This window comes from Pezoporus wallicus, unplaced genomic scaffold (assembly GCF_028554395.1).
Source record: "Pezoporus wallicus isolate ANWC-B61680 ecotype Strahan unplaced genomic scaffold, APGP_CSIRO_Pwel_v1 contig_7545, whole genome shotgun sequence".
Classification (NCBI taxonomy): Eukaryota; Metazoa; Chordata; class Aves; order Psittaciformes; family Psittacidae; genus Pezoporus; species Pezoporus wallicus.
The window spans coordinates 8,248,929-8,269,576 of NW_026642398.1; the positions used below are offsets into that span (position 1 = coordinate 8,248,929).

Here is a 20,648-nt window from a genome sequence, read left to right on the forward strand (position 1 = left end):
ACATAAGACAGCTTTGGAACATGAAGATGATAATAGCATTGGGGCAACAATATAACTTTGAGACCTCAATTCTCAAAAATAAAGAGCTTAAGTTTAAAGCAACCAGAAGTAGCACCACAGAGGTTCCTGGATTGTACCAGCTAGAGTCAGATAGACTAATAATAAATGTACTTTTTCTATAGATGGTCCACAGTCTCTAAGCCAAGAGGTAGAGTCCCCTCTGTGTTCTGTATACATCAATGGACTATATAGCCATAGGGTGGTGGCTAGCAGGTGCAGAGGAAGGAAGTTGGGTCCTGAGCCTATGGGGGTACATGACCATATCTGACCACAGCTCAGCAGGGCAGCAATGGAGCCCCTTGGGCAGCCACCTGTAGTCAGTCCTCCTCAAAGCAGCTCCTGCAGTCAGGAACTCTCCACTTGGGTCCGGATGTCATCCAAGGGAACTCCTTGAGGTTGAGCCCTCGTTTTTTTTAGGTGAGTGACTGTGAATGTTGGATCACTGGCCATGAAGTTTAAGATTCTGCAGTGTAGAGACAAATCCAAGTGACATCCTGAATATGTAGTTAATGTTGGTGGAGCTTTTACCGAGTTGGAATAATAAATTTCATTTAGCGTCAACTTACTGGTTCTGTAACACAAGTGCACAGAGCTGAGTATCTCAAAACCAGATAAATGCCAGCAGACTGAGCAAGAAGTCACCTAACTGAGGAGCCTCCAGTAGCAAGGTCAGAGGTATGTCACTCTGCCCTGCTGCAGTTTGGGACCCCAGCTCAGCAACTGCGCAACCATTCCTCCCCCAACTCCATACCCACAGACTGTGTTATCTTTAGCAGATAAGCACCAAAGTCCTTTTTGGTTTTAGAAAGCTATGCAAGAGGTCACGGCTCTTTCGAAAAGCACAGTCACTAGGATAGCATGTCACTGCCACCAGCCCCTTCCCTTGTGCCTGTGACGCTGCTTTGGGTCTTAGAGGTTAAGCATGCAGAAGTTTTAAGTATCACCATTTTAGGCACCAGCCCAGGTGATATATAGGCACTGTAAGTTCTTCGTGGATTTTCCACCCAAGGCCTTATCTGAATGGGCAGTATGCCATTATGGATGTGTTCTATGACACAGCAATACTCACCAATAGTTTCTGATCCTAGAAAGCAGCAGATCGGTCAGAGAATGGGGATTCTGAAGACCAGACATTGAAAGAAAACTCAGAGAGATCACAAATCAAAGCAGCTGAGAAGGTGCAAAAAATTAGGCACTGGGGTGAACTGCAACAGACAGGAAAAAATAAGAGAACAAGACAGCGAGCTGCAAGTATGTGTGGATGTGCATGCACACAGAGTGAGGGAGTTTTCTACTCCTGCACAGACACAACTTTCTATACATTGCAGCAGATTCTAAAAGAAGCTTGGCCTTTGACACCAGGCTGCCAGACTGCTTTAGTCAAGAAACATAATGGCTCCAACAATAGTAAGGGTATGGTACTGGGACACGGCTTCCGCTACAAATGGGAGAACATGAAAAATTCACTGCTATGCTCAGTCTAGCTCTTACTTTTAGGATATTCACACCTTTACACATGCCCATGGATTACTGGGGCAATTTCACAAAGCTCTGTCTATGAAGCGGGGTCCTCTTTTGTCCAACAGCAGCTATAAAGGAACTATAGAGTGAACTGTAGAGTGCTGAAAAACCTACACTAAACACATTTTGGAGGTTTGCTCAACTAGCCTTGGTCCAATCCTGCACCTGGAGCACATCTAGCTGAATGTGAAAGGAAGCTGTAAGCACTGTTTGAAACCACATTGGGATGCAAACTGAACGCTCTGTGTGTTGGAGGTGGGTGTTTGGGAGATTCATTTCAAAAGCATACTCCTGGCATGCTTTTCAGCCTTCTAAAATGCTCCTATAGACATAGTCACCAGGTGAACTGAAAACAGCCTGGTCTGGCTGCCTGTCACCTGCTGCAATTGCTTGTGCCTGCCGTACTGTCCCAAGCAGAGGAGGGTGCACGCTCCTCCAGCCCCAGCAGCAGCAATTCTTTCTACCCCAAAGGGCAGGTCTATATTCGAAACCACAGAGGCGTATAATCTGATGGAAACGGTACCCTTTGAGTCTGTAGGCAGCGCTCAGCACCCCGGTAACATGACATTTGTTCCTTCACTCGCCTCAAAACAGCAGTGTGCAGTTGGGTTTATAAATTACAAGACAACAGACAAAGGGAATACATGAGACAAAATTAAAGACGTTACTCCCAGCTCCCATAAATTATCTCTGTAGTCTGTTTTACCAGCATGCATTTACCAGTGCTTGTTAAAATAGTACGAACAATAAACCCACCTAGCTGGCTAACTAGGCATTAATGAAAAAGCAGAATACTGGTTTGCGTTCTGCAAAACGCAGAAAGGAAAATATTCCCACCAGTTCTGATAATGCCTTTCCGGGGGGGGGGAAGAATCATCATCTTCTATATTGAAAAAGAGAGCGATCTCTTAGAGTCAGGAAGGAAAGAAATGAATAAAACTAATTGCGCACTCCGCTCGTGGAGGAATGGAAGGCACTGAATCAGCCCAGGAGAGCCGGGCTCGTCGGTTCTTGTTCCCTTTACAACTTCCCTGCTATTGTTTGTGGCCCCCAGAGGCACCTCCCGCCCTCCCGGAAAGGGTCTGCGGGGCGGGCGCTGTTCCCGTGGGAGCTCCGCGCCGATCCGCGCCCGGGGGTTGCAGCGGGGGGATTCCCACAGCCCCGCACGGAGCCTCCGCATCGCCTCTCCGCGCCGTCCCGGCCAAACTCCGGCTCTCGGTTACTCCCCCCTGGCCAAACTGGCGGGTTGGGCTCCCTCGTGGCACCGGTCCCTTAAAGGGGCCGCGTGTGAGCGAGTTAGTGCTGGAGCGTGCTGCACACCCGCTGCCAAGCGCCGCGGAGACCCTCGGCGTCCGATCTCCGCCTGCACACCGGCCTCGGCGGGGAGCGCGGCGCTCGGCATGTAGGGGAGAGGAAAGGGAGAGAGGCGCGGAAAGGAGGGAAGGGAAAGGGGTGGAAGGGAAGGGGAGGGGAGGGGAGGGGGGAGAGGGAAAAAAAAAAGGAAAAGAAAAAAAAGAGCTGCCTCTTTAAATGCTGGGGGCTGCTCGCTCGCCGGGGCGTCCGCAGCCGGATCCAGCCTCCCTCCCCTCGGCCGTGCCTCTCCGGTGCTTATGCACAGCCCCGGTGCCGGCGGCGCGGCGCGCTGCTGCTGCGCGGGGAGCGCGGAGCCGCGCCGGGTCGGAGCCATGATCGCGATCCAAGCGCGCCGTGCACCCAGCCCCAGCCTCCGCACCGCCGCCCGCTCACCCTAGGGCTGCACCCGGCGCCGCGCAGCCGTCCCCGCCGGGTAAGTTTGCAGCCGCCCGGTGCCGGGGAGGGCGCGGGGGAAGGCGGCAGCCCGGCTCGGTGCAGCGCAGCCATCCCCAACGCGCCCCTCCAGCCCTCCCGCGGCGCTCGCAGCCCCCCTCTAACAGGTGGCTCGGAGCCTGCCCGCTTTCCCTGCGCCTTCCTCTTCCTCGCTGCCGCCGCGCCTTCCTCCGCGCAGGTAGGGCGGTGCGCACCTCCTGCCGCCCCGAGGGGCTCCCGCAGGGATTGCGGTGCAGCGGGGAGACCCGGGTGTGTGCGTGCGTGGAGGGGGAGCCGTGGTTTGCCACCTGGCGCCTGCCTTCATGGTCCCGCTGTGTGTCTGTCGTTGCAGCGGGCATGGGGAACCAGGTGGAGAAGCTGACCCATCTGAACTACAAGGAAGTTCCCACGGCCGACCCGACAGGTATGGACAGAGATGAAGGGCCCAGGATCGGGGTCTCCTACATCTTTTCGAATGATGATGATGAGCTGGAGCAGCAGCAGGATTCAGTGCACGACCTGGGGGGTGAGCACCCAGCCCTGCAGCCCTATGACCCCCAGCTGCATGAGGTGGAGTGCTCAGTCTATTACCGGGATGAGTGTATTTACCAGAAGAGCTTTGCAGAGGAGGACACGCTGCCAGAGGAGGGTGATGAAGGAGGTGGGGGGCATCTGAGCACCTACACCCCGGAGAACCTGCTGAATAGGTGCAAACCGGGTGACCTGGTGGAGTTTGTGTGCCAGGCCCAGTACCCTCACTGGGTGGTTTATGTTGGAGATTTTCAAGTTGTGCATCTGCACAGGCTGGAGGTGGTGAACAGCTTCCTCACCGACGCCAGCCAGGGCAGACGGGGCCGCATTGCCAACCAGTTGTACCGCTACAAACCCCTCAGCCCGGCCGTGGTGGTACGCAATGCCCTGGAGCAGGTGGGTTGCAAGGACCGGGACTTGAGTTGGAGAAACTCTGAGTGCTTTGCTGCCTGGTGCCGGTATGGCAAGCGGGAGTTTAAAATCGGTGGGGAGCTGCGCATAGGCAAGCAGCCCTACCGACTGCAGATCCGGCTGGGTGACAAGCGCAGCCACACGCTGGAGTTCCAGAGCCTGGAGGATCTGATTATGGAGAAGAGGAGAAATGATCAGATTGGTAGAGCTGCTGTGATCCAGGAGCTCTCCAGCCATCTACAGGCTGCAGAGGAGGAGGAAGAGGAGGATGAAGACCATCATCATCCAGGTGCTCAGACTGCTGTGGAGTAGCAGCCCCACACCACCATGGTGCTTAGCCTGGGTGATGGGGATTAAAACTGAAGGCTGCGAAATTGAGCTGTTATAAGCCCTTTGGGCTGCTTCGGTGCAGCTTCATTCCAATCACATGTGAAAGGAAGGGGGAAAGCTGATTACGTGTCTGTGCTTTAGTGCTTAACTCCTTCAGTGCTTGATGATAAAACCCCTGACTTATTTGTAGAGGATAAAACTCAGGGCAATTCTACACCTCTCTGCTCCCAGTTCTTTCCCTTCCTTTCTGCCCTTTCTGTGCATAGCCTTTCCCTCAGCCATCTGCCAGTAGGCCTGACTCTGTAAGATATTAAATGCCTTTGACATCTACTTATCAGCAGATGTTAAGAGTATTTAATACTATTAAGAAGGAGCCAGCTACTTTCAGGACATGTCCATGTAGCTCTGAGTTGGTAGGTGAGAAGCATGAGGGTATTGTTTTCCTTTCTCTGCCCCTGCTTCTGTTCAGTTGCGGCTCCCATTGGTATTGCAACAAGCTGCCTGCTTGCCTGGTGCAAGGTTACATGGATAGGTAGCCCAGAAGGTGTAAGGCAGAAATCTCCACCAATGTTAATGAACTGGGTTTGACATGCCTGGTGCCTTCTTAACTGATAGAAACTTGCAGGTGGGCTGGGGGACCTCCTCCGTTGCTATTAGTGTGTGGTGTTGAGGCTAGAATATGTATTTCTTACTGACTGGTCCCAGGGGATGCTGATTAAGGAGGAGTCTGCACGCTGGTCTGTGCTGGAACTCTTTCAAGCAGATACTGAGCTGTGCCAGTGCTTGTATAGGCTGCTTGGTTTTCCTAAAGCAAATGGGAGAGCTCCAGCTCCTGGTCATGTCTGTGGTACACATCGAGGCAGCAGAAGCTGGTTGCTCATGTGCAAGAGTATGTCTTGAGTAAGCTGTCCCTTGAGAGTGGCTGGGAGCTCTTGACTGTGGGCATGTTGCAGATTCTGCAGCACAGTAAACCCAGCTGAGATGGGAAGTGATGGGAGGGAGCACAGGCTGGAAGGCACCACAGGCAGGGGGTTTGCGTGTTCCTTTTTTCCTTCCTTACCACAAAGCAATTTCCTTTTCATTAGGGCTTTCATGTTTCCTTTTTTGCTATTATTTATGGTATGCAGCTGAGCTATAGCATTAGAGCAAAGGAGAGGACATGCCTCCAAAGTTGTTGTGCAAGTCCTCATTAAACAGGAGAGGAGGGAGATGCGGTGCTGTCTGCCTTGAATATTCCCTGAACTTGTTTTCAGCTGTTGAGCTGATCTCCTGCACAGGCAGCACTGTCAGATCTTTGTCCTGGAATCTGAAGTGTGTGAGCAAACACAGATTTGGAGACAGTTTGTAGTGCAAAATTCTTTCCCCTTAAAGCACAATAGCGATGAGGTGAACTTGAAGATAAGCTTCAGTTCCTTTAAATAATGGCAACAGTCTGATGTAAACTTGAAGCATAGTTAATATGGTCTTCCCTGCAGTTGTTTACAGTTATACCACAAATAGCAAAGTACTCTGTGTCCTTTCCACTCCTCAGATGGGAGCAAAGTTTGTCGCTTAAGAATAGGTAGATACCAGCTTTTGATAAGTTAAGGCTATATGAAGCAATTTTGCCAACGTGATCCAAATAGATTGTGGTGGTGTATTTTCTGCCTAAAATACACAAACTAGGAAAAAGCTGTGAAAGACTACTTCATCCTCGCTTCAGGAGGGAAAATAAGTTTTAGGGTTATGCAAATACACCATATACTATTTCCTTAATGACTCCTGTGCTCTCATTTTTGTGCTGTGAAATACCCAAATGCAAAGGAGAGTTTAGCACCAAACTCCCTTAGAATGCTATAGCTCAGGTGTCTGCACTGTTTTTTTTCCTCCAATATGCAACTGAGTTATACTCAAGTTACTGTGGTTGCCAAGCAGATGTACAACCTTGCTTTGATAGCGTAGCTGCCCATACCTAAATGTAATAGGGTTAATATGTGGATGCACACAGGTTTTATAGAACTACTGGTAAGTAGTTCTAAGTTGAAGCTAAAAGTTGAAATGATCACTGAAATAGTCTGAAAAAGAGTGAAGGAGAGTCTCTGTTGTACTGACTGGTAAGAGACAACAGATTATCTAGACCATGAGTAAATGTCTGGCGTTGGTTTCTTTCATACTGAAACCTTGTACATAACAAAGTTTATTTCACTGTGTAATATAGGTATGTAAAATAATATTTTCTTACAGATATTTTTGAAAGTTAAAAAAAAAATCCCTTCATAACCTTTCATTTGAAAGTAAATTGTTATGCACATTATTTTCCAGTCTCTGAATGGGTTTATTTTTCATTAGTGATCTAAAGTATATTCTAGGTCATAAAGTATAGAAACTGCTATAAATGTCAAATATTATGTATCTACAGGGTACTAAACAGTAAACTAGTTGTGAAAATATTTTTCCCTTGTGTCTGAAACATCAGAACTATGACACGTAGCTATTTCTCTTCTGAGATACCCTGCATAGTCTGGCTTTGTCTTCTGTTCTTTTTTTTTACCCCCCAGTTTTGCTTAATAAAATGAAAAAGGACCAAATCTGCCTGGGAATGGAGAGCAAAGCTTCTTTAACCAGCTGAAATCATGTCTGGTACTGATCTTAGTGCTTCTCTGTACCGGTCATGCCTTTGGGGATAAATTCCCACACAGGCATAAGGCCTTAGCAAAGAATCCCAGAGCTTGCATTGCCTTCTGAGGATGGAGAATGAAGGGGGGAGCTTGCCTCACAGCATAGTGGAGTCTGGCGTGCGTTCTGCTGTGTTATAAAACCTGTATGCTCCTCTAACACCTGGGATACAGGTGTTCAGTATTTAAAGCATAGATATTTGGAATCTTTGAATTTCTCTGCAAGCTGTTTTTGGGAATTTATTCTGTCTCCTGGCATTCCATTCTGTGTAGAAGGAGGAGGGGGAAGCCTGGAATATTTTATTTAATTTGGAAGAGGGCTACCTCCGTACAGGGATTTCTTATTCCAGCAGATAAAGATGCAACTGTTTAATCTTTAACAGGCGGGTCCATTTTCCCTGCCCCAGGCACTGTTATTTAATAGGTGCTACTGAACACCACTGCAAACATTTCTAAGCAGTCTACTTTTTAAGCCATGGGCCTGTAATGAGCTGGATGGGAGAACAGGAATTGCTGTAGAAGCACATCACAACTCCTTCATTTCTTGTCTTTGCTGTACTTTACTCAGTTACTGTCTGCAGACAGGGCTGGGAAATCTAGAGCTTGATTTTAAAGAAACAGATCTCCCAGGAAAACAGACTTTTTTATGTATGTGTCTACTTCAAGAGGTTTTTGTAGATCACAAAAGAGAGGAGAGAAGAATAGATAAAAGTGTTCTTCTCTGCAGCTTCTTCTTTAACATACAGAAATTCAGGTGTGATCCTTCTGCAGAACTTCTGGTTCAGCAAAGGTCCTAAGCCTATATTGAAGTTTGAAGTTGTGAATAGACCCTACCTTGAGCCACTTGCCAATAGTAAGACTATTCATGTGCTTGAAGTTAAGTGTGTATTTACTTTTCTTTGTGAATAAGGGCCTGGAATTTCAATCTGAGGTCTCTGGTGGGAGCGTGGAGGATCTGAGGTTGCATAATGACCAGGGGAGAACAAGCAGTGCTGTGAAAGCTGTTTCTCAAAGGGCCTCTTGTCCAAACACAGCTCGTGGCATCTAGCCCAAACTTTGGCCTCAGTTTCCCACTGGAAATCCAGGAGCTGCACTGATTCAGTGAGGATTGTACTGCACAGCAGTTGTAAACTAAGCTGGTGATCGTGCTGCAGAATGTTCTCTGGTATTTTTGTCTTGAAATTTCCCTTGCGTTTTTAACATTTAAAGTTAATATCGTTTGTTTTAAAAGCCCTTTGACTGTGCAAACACTTAAATCTTCTGTATGAATTTACTCATTTGGGCATACCTACTGCTACTGATAGGATGACTGCTGTGACTATCATTACGCACATGTGAAGGCTGGCAAGACTGAGCCCCAGATGTGTAAATGTAGCTCCAGCTAGGAAATGTAGATGAGCAGTCTTATTTCCCCAGAGTATCGGTGTGTTTGATGCAAATAATGTCTTGGAAAATGCTTTATAGTAAAACCTACAATTATCCCTTGATTGAGTAATTTTAAAAACACAATTCAGACATTCACCTTCCATGGCAGTGAACAAGGACATAAACTGAAGGCTGTTTCAAGTTATCCCTGATTCTGTGTGAATGCAAAGTATTTGATTACAGCAATGCTCTAGAGCTCACCTGACCAGCATAGTAGACAGTTGTAGGGTAGGCAGGGAAAATACCCAAAAAGCTAATTCAAACCCTATATTTTCTTACTTGGAAAAATACATTCTTCAGACTGAAGGACCCTAGACTATGGAATTGTTTTGTATAAATAAAACCCTAGGCAAACTTCTTAAGTTTTGTTCATTTAAATTCAAAATTCCACTCTCAGTAGCAACGTAGGTAATATTATGTGATGAATATATTTCTGATTTTGAATGTAACAGTGGTTTTCTTTTTCTCTTCTCCTTTGGTTAAGTTTTACCAAAGGTGTGTCCTTGGGTGTGTGAAATGTGTTGTCAAGTGCTTTCCCACCTGTGCTTTTCTGACAAGTAACAGCACCAACCATCATTCTAACAGCCATGTAGGAACAAATATTGTTTTTTTGAAAGCAAAACTTTGATTTTGTATAACTGATCAGAGAATAGTAACTAGGTAGAGGTAAGAAATACACTGTTTCCAACAGCAGTTTCTATTTGTAAGAAATCTACTGTTAATTCAGTACATGTTGACTACTCTTATAAATCAGTGTGCAGTGATAAGGCCGGGTGTATTGTATAATGGGCTTAGACTTTCAGATTAGACTTTTTGTTTTAAAACTGGATAGGAAGAAATCGGGGTGGCTTCAAACACCAGTGGTTTAGAGGGTTCTTTTGCGTTAATACTGAATTAGAAGCTTTCTTTAAAAGCACACTTGAAATTCCTGACATTGTAACACTTCATGGAATCATCCACAATAACAAGTGTAATCACAGAATATGATTTTATTTCCCCGCCATGAACATTTTCTGTACGCTGTCTTTTGTCAGTAAATGTTGAATTGTTAGTGCAAATATCTTCTTTTCCTGAGAAAGAAGTACAGATCATTGATTGTACCATTTCCTTCAAAATGAAGGGCATCGCATAGTAACTAAAAAGAAATAAAAGATTTATAGTATCTTTTAGAACCTTTCTTGCTTTTCTTTGCTTTTGGAATGGGGTGGGGTTTTTTCCAGCTTTCTAAAAACTAATGATTTCTCATGATGGATGCATCAGACACAAAACAATTGATGTTTTCACCAACTTCACGTGTCAGATCAAAATCTAAGTCTTGCTCCAAAGAAAGAGGAAGAATAATCTGTACAAGGCCAGACCATCATCTGCTCAATAGGCAATAGCTATATTAAATCCGATGAGGATCTGGCCCATAATTTAATTTTAAAAGTGGAAAATGAATTCAGCAGAAGATCATATAGTATTAGTTGGCACCCAGGCTCGGCTTGTCTGCCAGCAACTGCTAAAGGAACAGATGTAGTGTCTACGAGAGGGAGAAACGGGAGAACATCAGAACTCATGGGGAGTTTTTGGAAAATCTCTACAACTGTTCAGTGTGATGTTTTGTCTCAGGGAAGCTCCAGGGATGGAGTGGGATCTATGTTCTACCCACACCAGGTGCAGGGATGTTTCTTACTGAAGGTGGTGAGGGTCATTCGTTGTGGTATGATGTTATATGCATAGGGTAATGGTTCTTAGTTCATCACAGCCTTCCACTGTGTGCACATCCATGATGACAAAACCAGCAATACAACAAACTGTACTTTTCTCTGAGATCCTGACCGGGCGGAGTTGTTTGAATCTTGCACAAAAGCATTGAGTCAGTTGAAGCAAGAATATTTTAAGTGACTCCATCCCCAAAAAAATTAGCTGTAGCAAGATAAGACTTCTGCTGAAAGTAATAGTGGAGATCTTGGCTCCTCTGTGGGCCACAACTGTCCTTCACAGCCTTGTTACAAGTGTGACAGGGTGAGACAAATCCTAACAGAGAGCAGCTTTTAAGGCTCAGGGCAGCAGGTGGTATCCCACCATAACATTTAATTTATAGCTCTGGCATGGACTTAGGTGACTTTGAACAGGATGTTTGAGGCACCCAGCTGTGTTCTGTGTGCCTGGAAGAGTGCCTGTGTGCTCAGGTCTCTGGTATTAGATCTGAAAAAGAACATGAAGAACCAGGAATGTGAGTTGTGTAGCTGAATCAATACCTGAAATCCCTGACCAGCTGCACCTAGCACTGAAATCTGGAGAGAGAGTGTAGGGACAGGACAAGGGGTAAGGGCTTTAAGCTGACAGAGGGAAGATTTAGATTAAGCGTGAGGAAGAAATTCTATACTATGAGGGTGATGAGACATTGGAACAGGTATGGCCCATCCCTACAAGTGTTCAAGGCCAGGTTGGATGGGGCTTTGAGCAGCTTTGTCCAGTGGAAGGTATCTTGCCAATGCAGGGGGTTGGAACTGGATGAGCTTTAAGGACCCTTCCAAAGCAGACCTTTCAATGAGTCTATGATGATTCTATGGGATCCTGTGTCCCCAGCAGCAGGATGTCACCCCTGCTGTCATTCACTGCTCCCTCCTGGTGCTGCCTCATGGCTCATTGCACAGACCTCTCAGCCAGTCGTTTGCCACCAGAGCACTAAACTTATTCAGTAGTTGCAAATCTTCAGGAAAAGCAGAAGTCTTCCTCCCATTTCCAGAAGTAAGAGGTTTCCAGCCTTCACTGTCATTGGAGTCTCCATTTTGCAACCCAGTAAGCACAGACTATGCCTGTCCCTCCTTCAGTACAGCTGGAGAGTCAGGCTCCCTTTGTATCCAGGTGTCAGAGGGGATCTGGTCAATCTCCTAGTCACCATCCCTGATGCTGCATTGTCTGCTGCCTCCTGCAGTGACACTGATCCTTCATCAGCACACACCTGCAGATAGGGAGCCCATCTCTCCTGGCCCTAGCAAGAAGCCCCAGGAACTTCTTGCTGTCTGAGACCTGCAGAGCTGCATCCTTCTTGTGGTGAGTTAACTTTGGCTAAGGGCCCAGACTCCCTGCTCATCCTGTCATCCTAGTGATGGAGAAAATGAGATGGAAGAGCTCATGGGTCAAGATAAAGACTGGGAGATCACTTACCAAATTGCCGTCATGGGCAAAACACACTCAACAGGGAAAGTTAAATTTACTGTCAATCACAATGGATTTGAATGGTGAGAATGATAGAAAAAATGAATTGTTTCCTCCCACTTTCCCCATGCAGGGGTGCAGATGGGGTTGCAGTCATCCCACTATAGCCCCTCTTGGCCACTGCTCCCTCCTCAGCTGTCCCTCTGCTCCAGTGCGGGCCCTTCCCTGGCTGCATCCTTAAGGACAACCTGCTCCTGTGGGGTCTCTCTGGGACTAAGGGGATCCCTGCTCCAAGCCTGCAGCACATCCTGCCCTCCTCCTCCTCCTCTGCCCTCCCTTGGGGTCCCTCTGCTGCTGCTCCCTCCTTGACTTCTCCTCTGCTCTATAGAGCTTACTAGAAGGGTTTGGAGCTTGGTAGAAACTCATGTCAATGAGACTCATTTGTCTCACTCTGGGTCACCAAGGACTGGTCAGTCCCTGTCTTGGAACCAGATTTGTTGCTTGTATCAAGTTCGTCAGTGGAAATTAACTGGGACTGTTGAGAATCAAGTTAATTGAGGATCATATACAAATCTGACCTCTCTCTAACTTTTCCTTGCTCCTGCGCTGCTTTTGTCCTATTCAAACAAGCATTCTGGGACAAGCTCTGTTCTTTCTGTACAGTAGTTAGTGCAATGAGGTCTCAAGCGTTTTATAGAGTATTAATCAAGTCAATCACCAGAGGGTAGAGGAAATGAAATGAACATGTTCTAGACCATGAAGTAGATGACTCACGGCACTGGAAAAGGTTTAATTGAGCAAAACAGGTACGCAAGCGTACCTGGCTCACCATAGGTATTACATAGAGGAAGATGCGCCTCTGGAGAGAAGGATCAAGGCACTTGACAGCACACAGACAAATGTGTGCAATGTCTGTAGAGAATAGGTCTCCATACACATCTCCCATGGGAGTCAGCTGGCAGCACTCTACAATGCTTCCACTAGACCTGTTGGCCATGTCCAATGGGAAAAAGATGCTCTGCTGGGAACCTCAGCACTGCTTACACAGTGAGGAGCATATCCTTGAAAGCCAAAGGTCTCTATGGAAACACCTTTGATTTTTGTCCTCTTTGTGTTTTCTGTGCTCTTGTTCCTCAGCTCATTGAGAAAGCAACATACTTATGAAAAGGGAAATGTATTGTTATGGGGCAGACTGGTGTGCACACCTGGCTGTCGTGTTCTGTGCTACAACCTGCCTCCTGGAGCTGGGTTCTTCAGCCTTCACTGCAAACTGAAGAAATGAGATATCTATGCCCAGACTCTCAGAGTATTGGGGAGCTCAAGTGTTTACCTGGAAACTGGTTTCAAACCTCTGCTCTGCCTAATCCAGAGCATGGTCTTGAACACAGAATTTGAGCAAATGCTTGACGCAGGTCTTTGGGCCAGAGCCATGTGTATTCTCTTGACTGATGAACGTTTGACCCATCATAGCATGAAAACACTACCAGCAGTGAGCAAAAACCTTCCATCTTCAAGTAGTTGACAGTCTTGGAGTTACAGTCTGTCCTTTAACTTCTCTGGAGGAGTTGGACACCAAGGCATCAGCTCTTCCAGCAATTCAGGATGTTCAATGCCAGCAAAAGGCCTTATCTCTTCTATGTGATATGCAGAGCACCACAGCTCTAAGTAAGCCAAGGAGACCAAGTCTCCTTGGACTGTTGTCTCTTTAGTATCTGTTTAAGCTACTTTTTCAAGTGGCCAAAGTGCCCACAGCTCCTGGGCATGCATACGTGCATGCAAGATGATGTTTGGAGGTGTTGAGCCAAAACTCTGAGGTCCAGGAAGCTTAGGGCTTAGCTACCTTAAATGTCAATGGATCAGAGTTTAGTTGGTTTTATTTTCTGATTATCCCTAAGGATAAAATAGTTTATTCTTTCCATGCACAGCTCTGCATTTGCCCGCCTTCAATAGGCCCTAATGCAGGTTTACGTGTTTACAGCCCTTGCATGCCCAGATGCATCTCGGATCCACAAGTCTCACGAGTTCCCATCATATTAATTAATTATGCTACAATGCACAGGAAAAAAAAGCCATTAAACTTAAGTTATTAAATGAAAATGTTACTGCAGAAATTCAATAGCAACTTATAGCCCACAAGAAGTGACTATGAAGAGAAAAAACACCATTTGCAGGTGAGGTGGCACTTGGAGCACCTTATTGTATTCATGGGGAGGAGGTGCTGACCCCCACAGAGAAGCTGCAATTACAATGAGTTTCTTTTCCAGGAAAAAGCAGTTATCCCAATACATTTCTGATGGAAGCTGAGGTACTAAATAAGATGCTAGCAGGGTATAAATAATGAGGTGGAACACGGCTGTGTGTTGGAACCGAGCCACTAGAGCAAGATAATGGCAAAGGCTCAAGCTTAACTTACTTTGCACAGTTCCTGTGGGAAAAGGGGTGGGAGGATAATGCCACATGGAAAGCTGATTCCTCAACTTGTAGTGAGTAACATAACCCCGTAGCCCTGCTTCTCTTTGTTCGGAGCCGGAACAAGCAGAGTTGGATTATTGCGGAGGTCTAGCCCTAGGTGCAAGGCTAGATTCCAGCTGAATGTGCTCCCAAAATCTAAACATACAAAGGCCGTTTCTGGCTTCAGATAACTAAACCCATGCTGAGAAAGGGAAGAAGCTGCTGAATGCATGGGCCTAGATTCATCAAAGAATTTAATCAATGTCCCACTGAAAAGGGATTTGAACTATGCATGACTGCTCTGATAGTATGAGACTATCAAGAGTATACATTATTTGATATTTATGGTGGTTTCTTGTTACTGTGCAAGGTATAACTCATATTTCTAATTAAACATTTTAATATAACACAGCTTGTAAGTGTCTCATGGTACAGCCTGGTAAGGATACAAGATCGGGTTTTTAAAAGGAGCAGTGATTTTTTAAACACCAACACCAATGGTTTTCAACATGATTCTGCTTTGCCTTTCCCCTCTGCCGCAAAACTTACAGCAAAAATTCCTAACAGGAACATCAGTCAATTTATGCGCCATTGTACAGCAGTGTGTTTTGTGGCAGATTTGCTTAAATATCTTTCACTGAGATAAAGGAACTGCAAAGAAAAATGGCACTATTGTGAATTTTCCCTGTTTTGTAACTCTGTATGGCCAGATTTACAGATTGCTGAAATGCTTTACTCCTTTGATTAAAGGACAAAGAATTAAGTGAACTTTTCTACTGAATTCAGTGGGGGAAAATAATCAGTAATAATCATGTTTCATTTTAAAGCACATAATTAACTGGCCTGGTCTCTCACAAGCTAAATCTAAAGCCCAGTGACATCAAAAGAAAGCTTCCCATTGACAGTTGATCAGGGATGTATGACTGTGTAGCTGATCATTGGCGAATTGCTGCGGAGAAATGACTTTTTGAAATCAGATGGCAGCTAATGCCTTATAACTACTACAGCAATATTGCATGGCATTCCCCTTACAACAAATTGGGTACATGAGAGCACTGGGTTTCTTGCTGCCTGAAAGGCTGAGGGTTTTTTGAAGTCTCTGATGAGCCTGTCATCTCCTCCCCAACCATGGTAAAAAGGGACATCCCTTCACAGCCTGCATTAGAAACCAGATATCCCAGACAGTCACATTTATAGACCACAGATGTCCATAATGAATGTAACATATTTAATGTTCCAGTTGTCCCATAATGTGCCATAATGAGGAATGAAGAGCTAGGGCTGGAAGGCAGCCCTGGCCACCAAGTAGCCCCTATATCCTAGGGATATCATGGGTTTCATCTTGAAACTTACTCCTTTAGCTTGCATCCAAAGTGCTCCCAGACACTGAGGAATAAAAATAAACCCTCTGTTCTCCACTCAATTATGGCTTTTCTTAGATTCATATCTAATTACTCTGACCAGCAGTTTTCCTCAGGGTATCATTATTAGGTCTCCCTTAGCCTCCTTTTGCAGTCACTTCCCCTCCATTGAGCTGATGGTTTCTGCAGCTTTAAAAGGTCTATCCACAGGCTTTGCTTTAGCTCAGCAGCTTCCACCTTCTTCTCCCGGGGCAACAGCAGGGTTAACTCACAGCTCAGTAGCTCTGACAGAGCTATTGGAACAGTAGCATTGTCTCTGGAATAAAAAGCATGATGAAAAAAAAAAAAGAGGGTCTTCACATAATACAGAGATTATCAGAATGTCTCTATTCACTTTCTACATGGAGACCAGGAATATTTCTTTGCTGTTCTCTAGGGCTCTTTCACCCATAAGAGTCTTGAGCCTGCAGCACACAGCCCCTCTTCTGAGTCAAGCTGGTGTTGCTGTAAAACTTCTCGTCCTCTCCCTGCCACCTTCTTGAACCACAACAAATCAATGTTTCCTCTGGAGCTAAAGTTTCTGATGTCTAGGAAACTGCAGTTCCTTTAGTGAATGTACTTCCTTGCCTGACCCATTTAACTGTGAATATAATTGGTAAGCAGAACCTGCAGAAGATACATAAATTCATAACATTTATGAACAGTCTGTAAATGCTGCAGATGCCCACAGCATCTGTCCCTTTGCATCTGATAGACCTTGAATAATCCATGACATTGCAACTGTCACAAGTGGTCTCATGATAAATTTTTTTAGCCTGATTTCTTAAAGGTATGAGGCTAAGCCACTCTGATGAGTGGAGCTGTTGCTGATGTATGTGCACTCTGCCTGGGATTTCAGCTCTGCTTTTGGGAGAGGGGTAGATGAGGAATCACCATCCAGCATAAGCACTTACCTTGCTCACTGCTGAACTGGGGACTCTCAGCCTCACAGTCTTGCAGGTTCCCCCACACAGATACTACTGTTTAGGCATGGGGATCTGTGCCAGCATCCCACTCCTGCATCCTCCCTGTGTGATAGAGATGCTTGTTAGCTGTTGCTACATATTGCTGGAATAGGCTGCAGTTAAAGTGACTATGAAGAACACTTCAGAGTTCTTGTTTTCTCATGAGAAATTGTCGTTCAAGTTATAAACACCTCTTGAAGATACTTGCAGAAATATGCCACAGGGAAATAGCAGATGATAACATTGCAAAGCAGTGGTATCATCTCTGTCAAGACCTTCAAAGCAGATGTCCTTTCTTGGCTTTTTGGGCTGCTTTGTTCCAGAGATGGCAAGGGGTTGAAATAAGTTTTTTGCAAGCTTTTGATGGCCTATGAAATAATCTTCTTTTTGTGTCTTTAAGCAGCTGATGTATCTCAATGTGTTAAGCTTGTGAACACTACTATTGGCCTGGTAGCTTGTAACTTTACATTGCACAAGAATCAAGAAGCCAACTGAATTTGCTCATTTTCATTGCAGGAGAGTACTTTGTGAGCCTAATGTTAGGTGGGGAAATGATAAACCTAGTGTGACAGGGTTCTGTATCTATGAAAAAGTACAGACTTCTCTCAGAAAGAATCCACTTGCCCAAACAAGACTCCCTGAAAGCCAGCCTGTGTTTAGGGGCTTCAACCAGAAACAAACCCCAGTTTGCTAGACTTCAGCTTCCCACACAGATAAAACCTATGGCTCAGACGTGGTGACCACTTACTCAGGAAAATTTTTACATCACCCTAACATGGTGTCATTTGATAAACTAGTATCACCTCTACTAAAATCACAAACAAACTAACTGCCAAAAGCAAAGACAACCGTAGGAGAAATTAGAGCTCAACACAAGGGTTATAAATGAAGTTTGCCAGGGCTGGATTTTTTTCTCTCCCTGATATAATGAGATCAGAGACCTCCATATTCTCTTCTGAATCAGAGATTTATGCACACAAATGGTCTATGTGTCTTCTACATGGTTTCGGTTTCTTATTATACCACACTGCTTCGCCCTCAAAATAATGGAACAATTCCTGCTTGTCTGCTAATTAAGTGTAAAGTTGTCTGAATCTCTTTATTAACACAATTTGAATGTGCTGATTGAATGGAATATATTATGTTTCCACTTGCTTCTGAGTTTACCAGACAGATTTTGCTATATTTGTACTGTAATCTCTCCTGCTTCTCTACAGATGAAAAGGAAAGGCCCAGCCTACTGCTTATACATAACATCAGTTTGTCAAGCATTATGTGCATCCCCTGGGATCAGTGGAACTATGAAATTGTATCATTATCATTGCCTGCTGCACTACTGAACCACCAAGCAGGGCCTGATAGAGTATGCATGCATGTTTGTGCAATGACATTTTTAAGCCATGGTTTGCCTTTTCATTTCTTTACCTCCTGCATACTAAACCAGCCCCAAAGTATTCCAGGCTGGTGCCCAGAACCAAAAGTTCCTTCTCCTTTTCAAACAAGGATTTTTTCAGGTATTTGAGCTATTTCACCCAAGCCCGTTATTTACAGATAGGAGAACTGCTGCTTTTTGCTTAGACACATTCACAGCTTCTGAAGAGAGAGGCAGACTTGCAGACTGCTGTGAAGTGATTTGGGTTTCAACCTTTGTCTCCACAGCACGCCTTTGAAAAACAGGTCTCTTGCAGGCGCAGAGTTTGGCTCTGCAAACAACTGAAATGTGCATATAAAGTGCAACAGAGCAGAGTCATGGCTTTACAGTATCAAGGTCTTACTTAAAAATGCGGATAAACCTGGAAGATCTTCATTTTAGGCAAATTTAATTCTTTCCACTTTGTTACAGGAAAACAAATTTCAGCTCTAAGTAGGCACCAATCTGACAGGAAATTCGTAAGCCTATTAGAGAGGGAAGTGCACTTGAAAGAACACCCTTTGACACTGAGGAAGTTACTGCTTCTTTGTAAGCCAGCACCTTAAAATGCTCTGACATCAGAAGTAAATGAACGATCAAGCGATAAAGCCTCGTCTCAGTGTTTGCTGTTGCTCCAGCTCTGCCTCACCAGGCTGTTTTGTTCCCTGTTGGTCCTTAGGGGTTGGACAGAGAGCTGGCACCAGGGGAACTCTGTTGACGCTTGCAGCTCCTGACAGGGCACGACAGTGCTTTTGGACTCAGCCCTAAACAAACAGTGGTGTCAAACTTTTCAGTCCTGCAGGGAAGTCACCATGATGCAGCCAGCCATGCTAGGCTAGGTAGGATTAACTCTTCCTAAGGCAAGGCATTTTCCTCTTCTCTGTTGTCCAAGTCTGAGCAGAGGGCTCATTCAGCCACCTTCCATTAGCTCGGTAACCAGAAAAGCAAAGTGCGCTGACAAGATGTGGTTGTGGAGGATGTGAGAGGTTTCAAATCCCTCGTGCACTTTTGCAGAAGCGTGAAGGTTAAAGCAATGTTAACATTTAAAGTGTAAGGAAGCAGACTGAGGAAGCACAGTCCCAGCAGCCTGGCAGCTCTATTGGTTTCCTATATATCCTGTACAGGCGAACACTGTGGCAGGCTGAAATGCTGTTATGAAATATGAAAACAGGGCGATTGATCACATTGTATTATGAAAAGTAATTTGAAAGAATTTCATGAATTTGTACAAAACTTGTGGTTCGTATTTTTAAACTATATTATTATTTAGCTCCTGGAAAACAAGAAATGTAATGCCAGTAAGTGATGCGTAATGTTAGCATGGGAAAGAGAGCTCCTGAATGAGAAAAAGGGGGTGTGGTATTTTTGCGGAAACATTGTTTGAATTTGTGCATGTTTTGCCCATTTTTCCAGGGGGGAATGACGGTAATTTCCCCGCCACTCTTAGGACTGTTATTGTAGAATACTGCAGTTAAGATTTTGTGATTTAATAAGGAAGCCCACCTACGACTGGGGTGAAATATCTATTGCAGATTTTAAATTTTTGTGTTAGCAAGAAATCTTTTGCAAATTTGAGGAAAAGATGATGAAACTGAACTGCAAGAATTTAATTTGCCATTTGCAGGTCTTTATTCTCTTTGGCTGCAAATGAGCCATCTACTAAGGCTCATGCAAAACGAAGAGATAGAAAACATGAGTCATTGTCTCTGGTATGCAGAAGGAAAATGAATGAAGTTTGCTATCTGGACATTGATCTCTAGCAACCATTTTTGCCTTAGATAAATCTCCAGAAGTCTGATATCCTTTTAGACTCAGTGATAACTAGCACAAACTGTTTGGTTAACAAACAGGGCATTTTCCAAATAATGCTGAGTGGGATTTCCACTCAAACACTGAAATACACTTCAGTATCTCTGATGGGAAAACGAAACACAGCATAGCAAAACACAGGTGGTATGTTCTAATAGAGGCCAAACAGAAGCTACCACTACAAGGAAAGGGCACTTGGAAGATGCGGTTATTTATTGACAGCAGCATTCACTATTCCATCTCTGTGTGTCAAAAATTCTACAGTGATGTGAGCTAAATGCAACACAATCTTGAAGTTGAGATTTTCTTCTTTCCAGTTCCCTGCAGAAGGAGCATCTGCAAATTGGAAAGTGGAATGGGGAGCAAATAAGAAACAGAACTGTACAAAGAAACAAAGGTTTGGTTTGAGGAAGTGTCAGGCCTGTCCTCCACAGCAGGCCAGTGGCTGCATGGAAATGTGACCATGGATAACATAAGCAGCAGTGCCATTTGTACATAGAAATTACTTCTGTGTTCATGTGAGATCAAGAAGCAATTCCATCACTCAGATCTGAAAGGAATTGTGCTGTCTCAGCTGAGCATTAAAAGTTATGAAATTCAAAACAATTTACATGACTAAAACTTGACAGAACTGAAATGCTCATCAATAGGTATTGTCACAAAGGTAGCAGGTTCTGAATAACAAGCTGAGTGCTATAAATAAGGAGCGGAGAGGTAAGTGCTTTTTTCAGCCTCTTGCACTGAACTC

The 20,648-nt window shown here is 45.0% G+C and overlaps 1 protein-coding gene and 1 long non-coding RNA gene across 2 annotated transcripts; one reads left to right on the forward strand and one right to left on the reverse strand.

Annotated features, from left to right (window-relative positions):
• Positions 1 to 495: 495 nt before the first annotated feature.
• LOC130610127 (uncharacterized) lies at positions 496 to 3,055 on the reverse strand. The gene is made up of 3 exons (XR_008974963.1): positions 2,533 to 3,055; positions 1,569 to 1,649; positions 496 to 554 (listed from the first exon to the last, which is right to left on the reverse strand). It is a non-coding gene; the product is annotated as an uncharacterized LOC130610127 (long non-coding RNA).
• An 8-nt stretch (positions 3,056 to 3,063) lies between these two features.
• Positions 3,064 to 5,170, forward strand: LRATD2 (LRAT domain containing 2). Its single transcript, XM_057429765.1, has 2 exons — positions 3,064 to 3,367; positions 3,719 to 5,170. Exon 2 carries the CDS (start codon positions 3,724 to 3,726, stop codon positions 4,618 to 4,620), a length of 897 nt encoding a protein of 298 aa, XP_057285748.1. The 5' UTR covers positions 3,064 to 3,367; positions 3,719 to 3,723; the 3' UTR covers positions 4,621 to 5,170.
• The last annotated feature ends 15,478 nt before the right edge of the window (positions 5,171 to 20,648 follow it).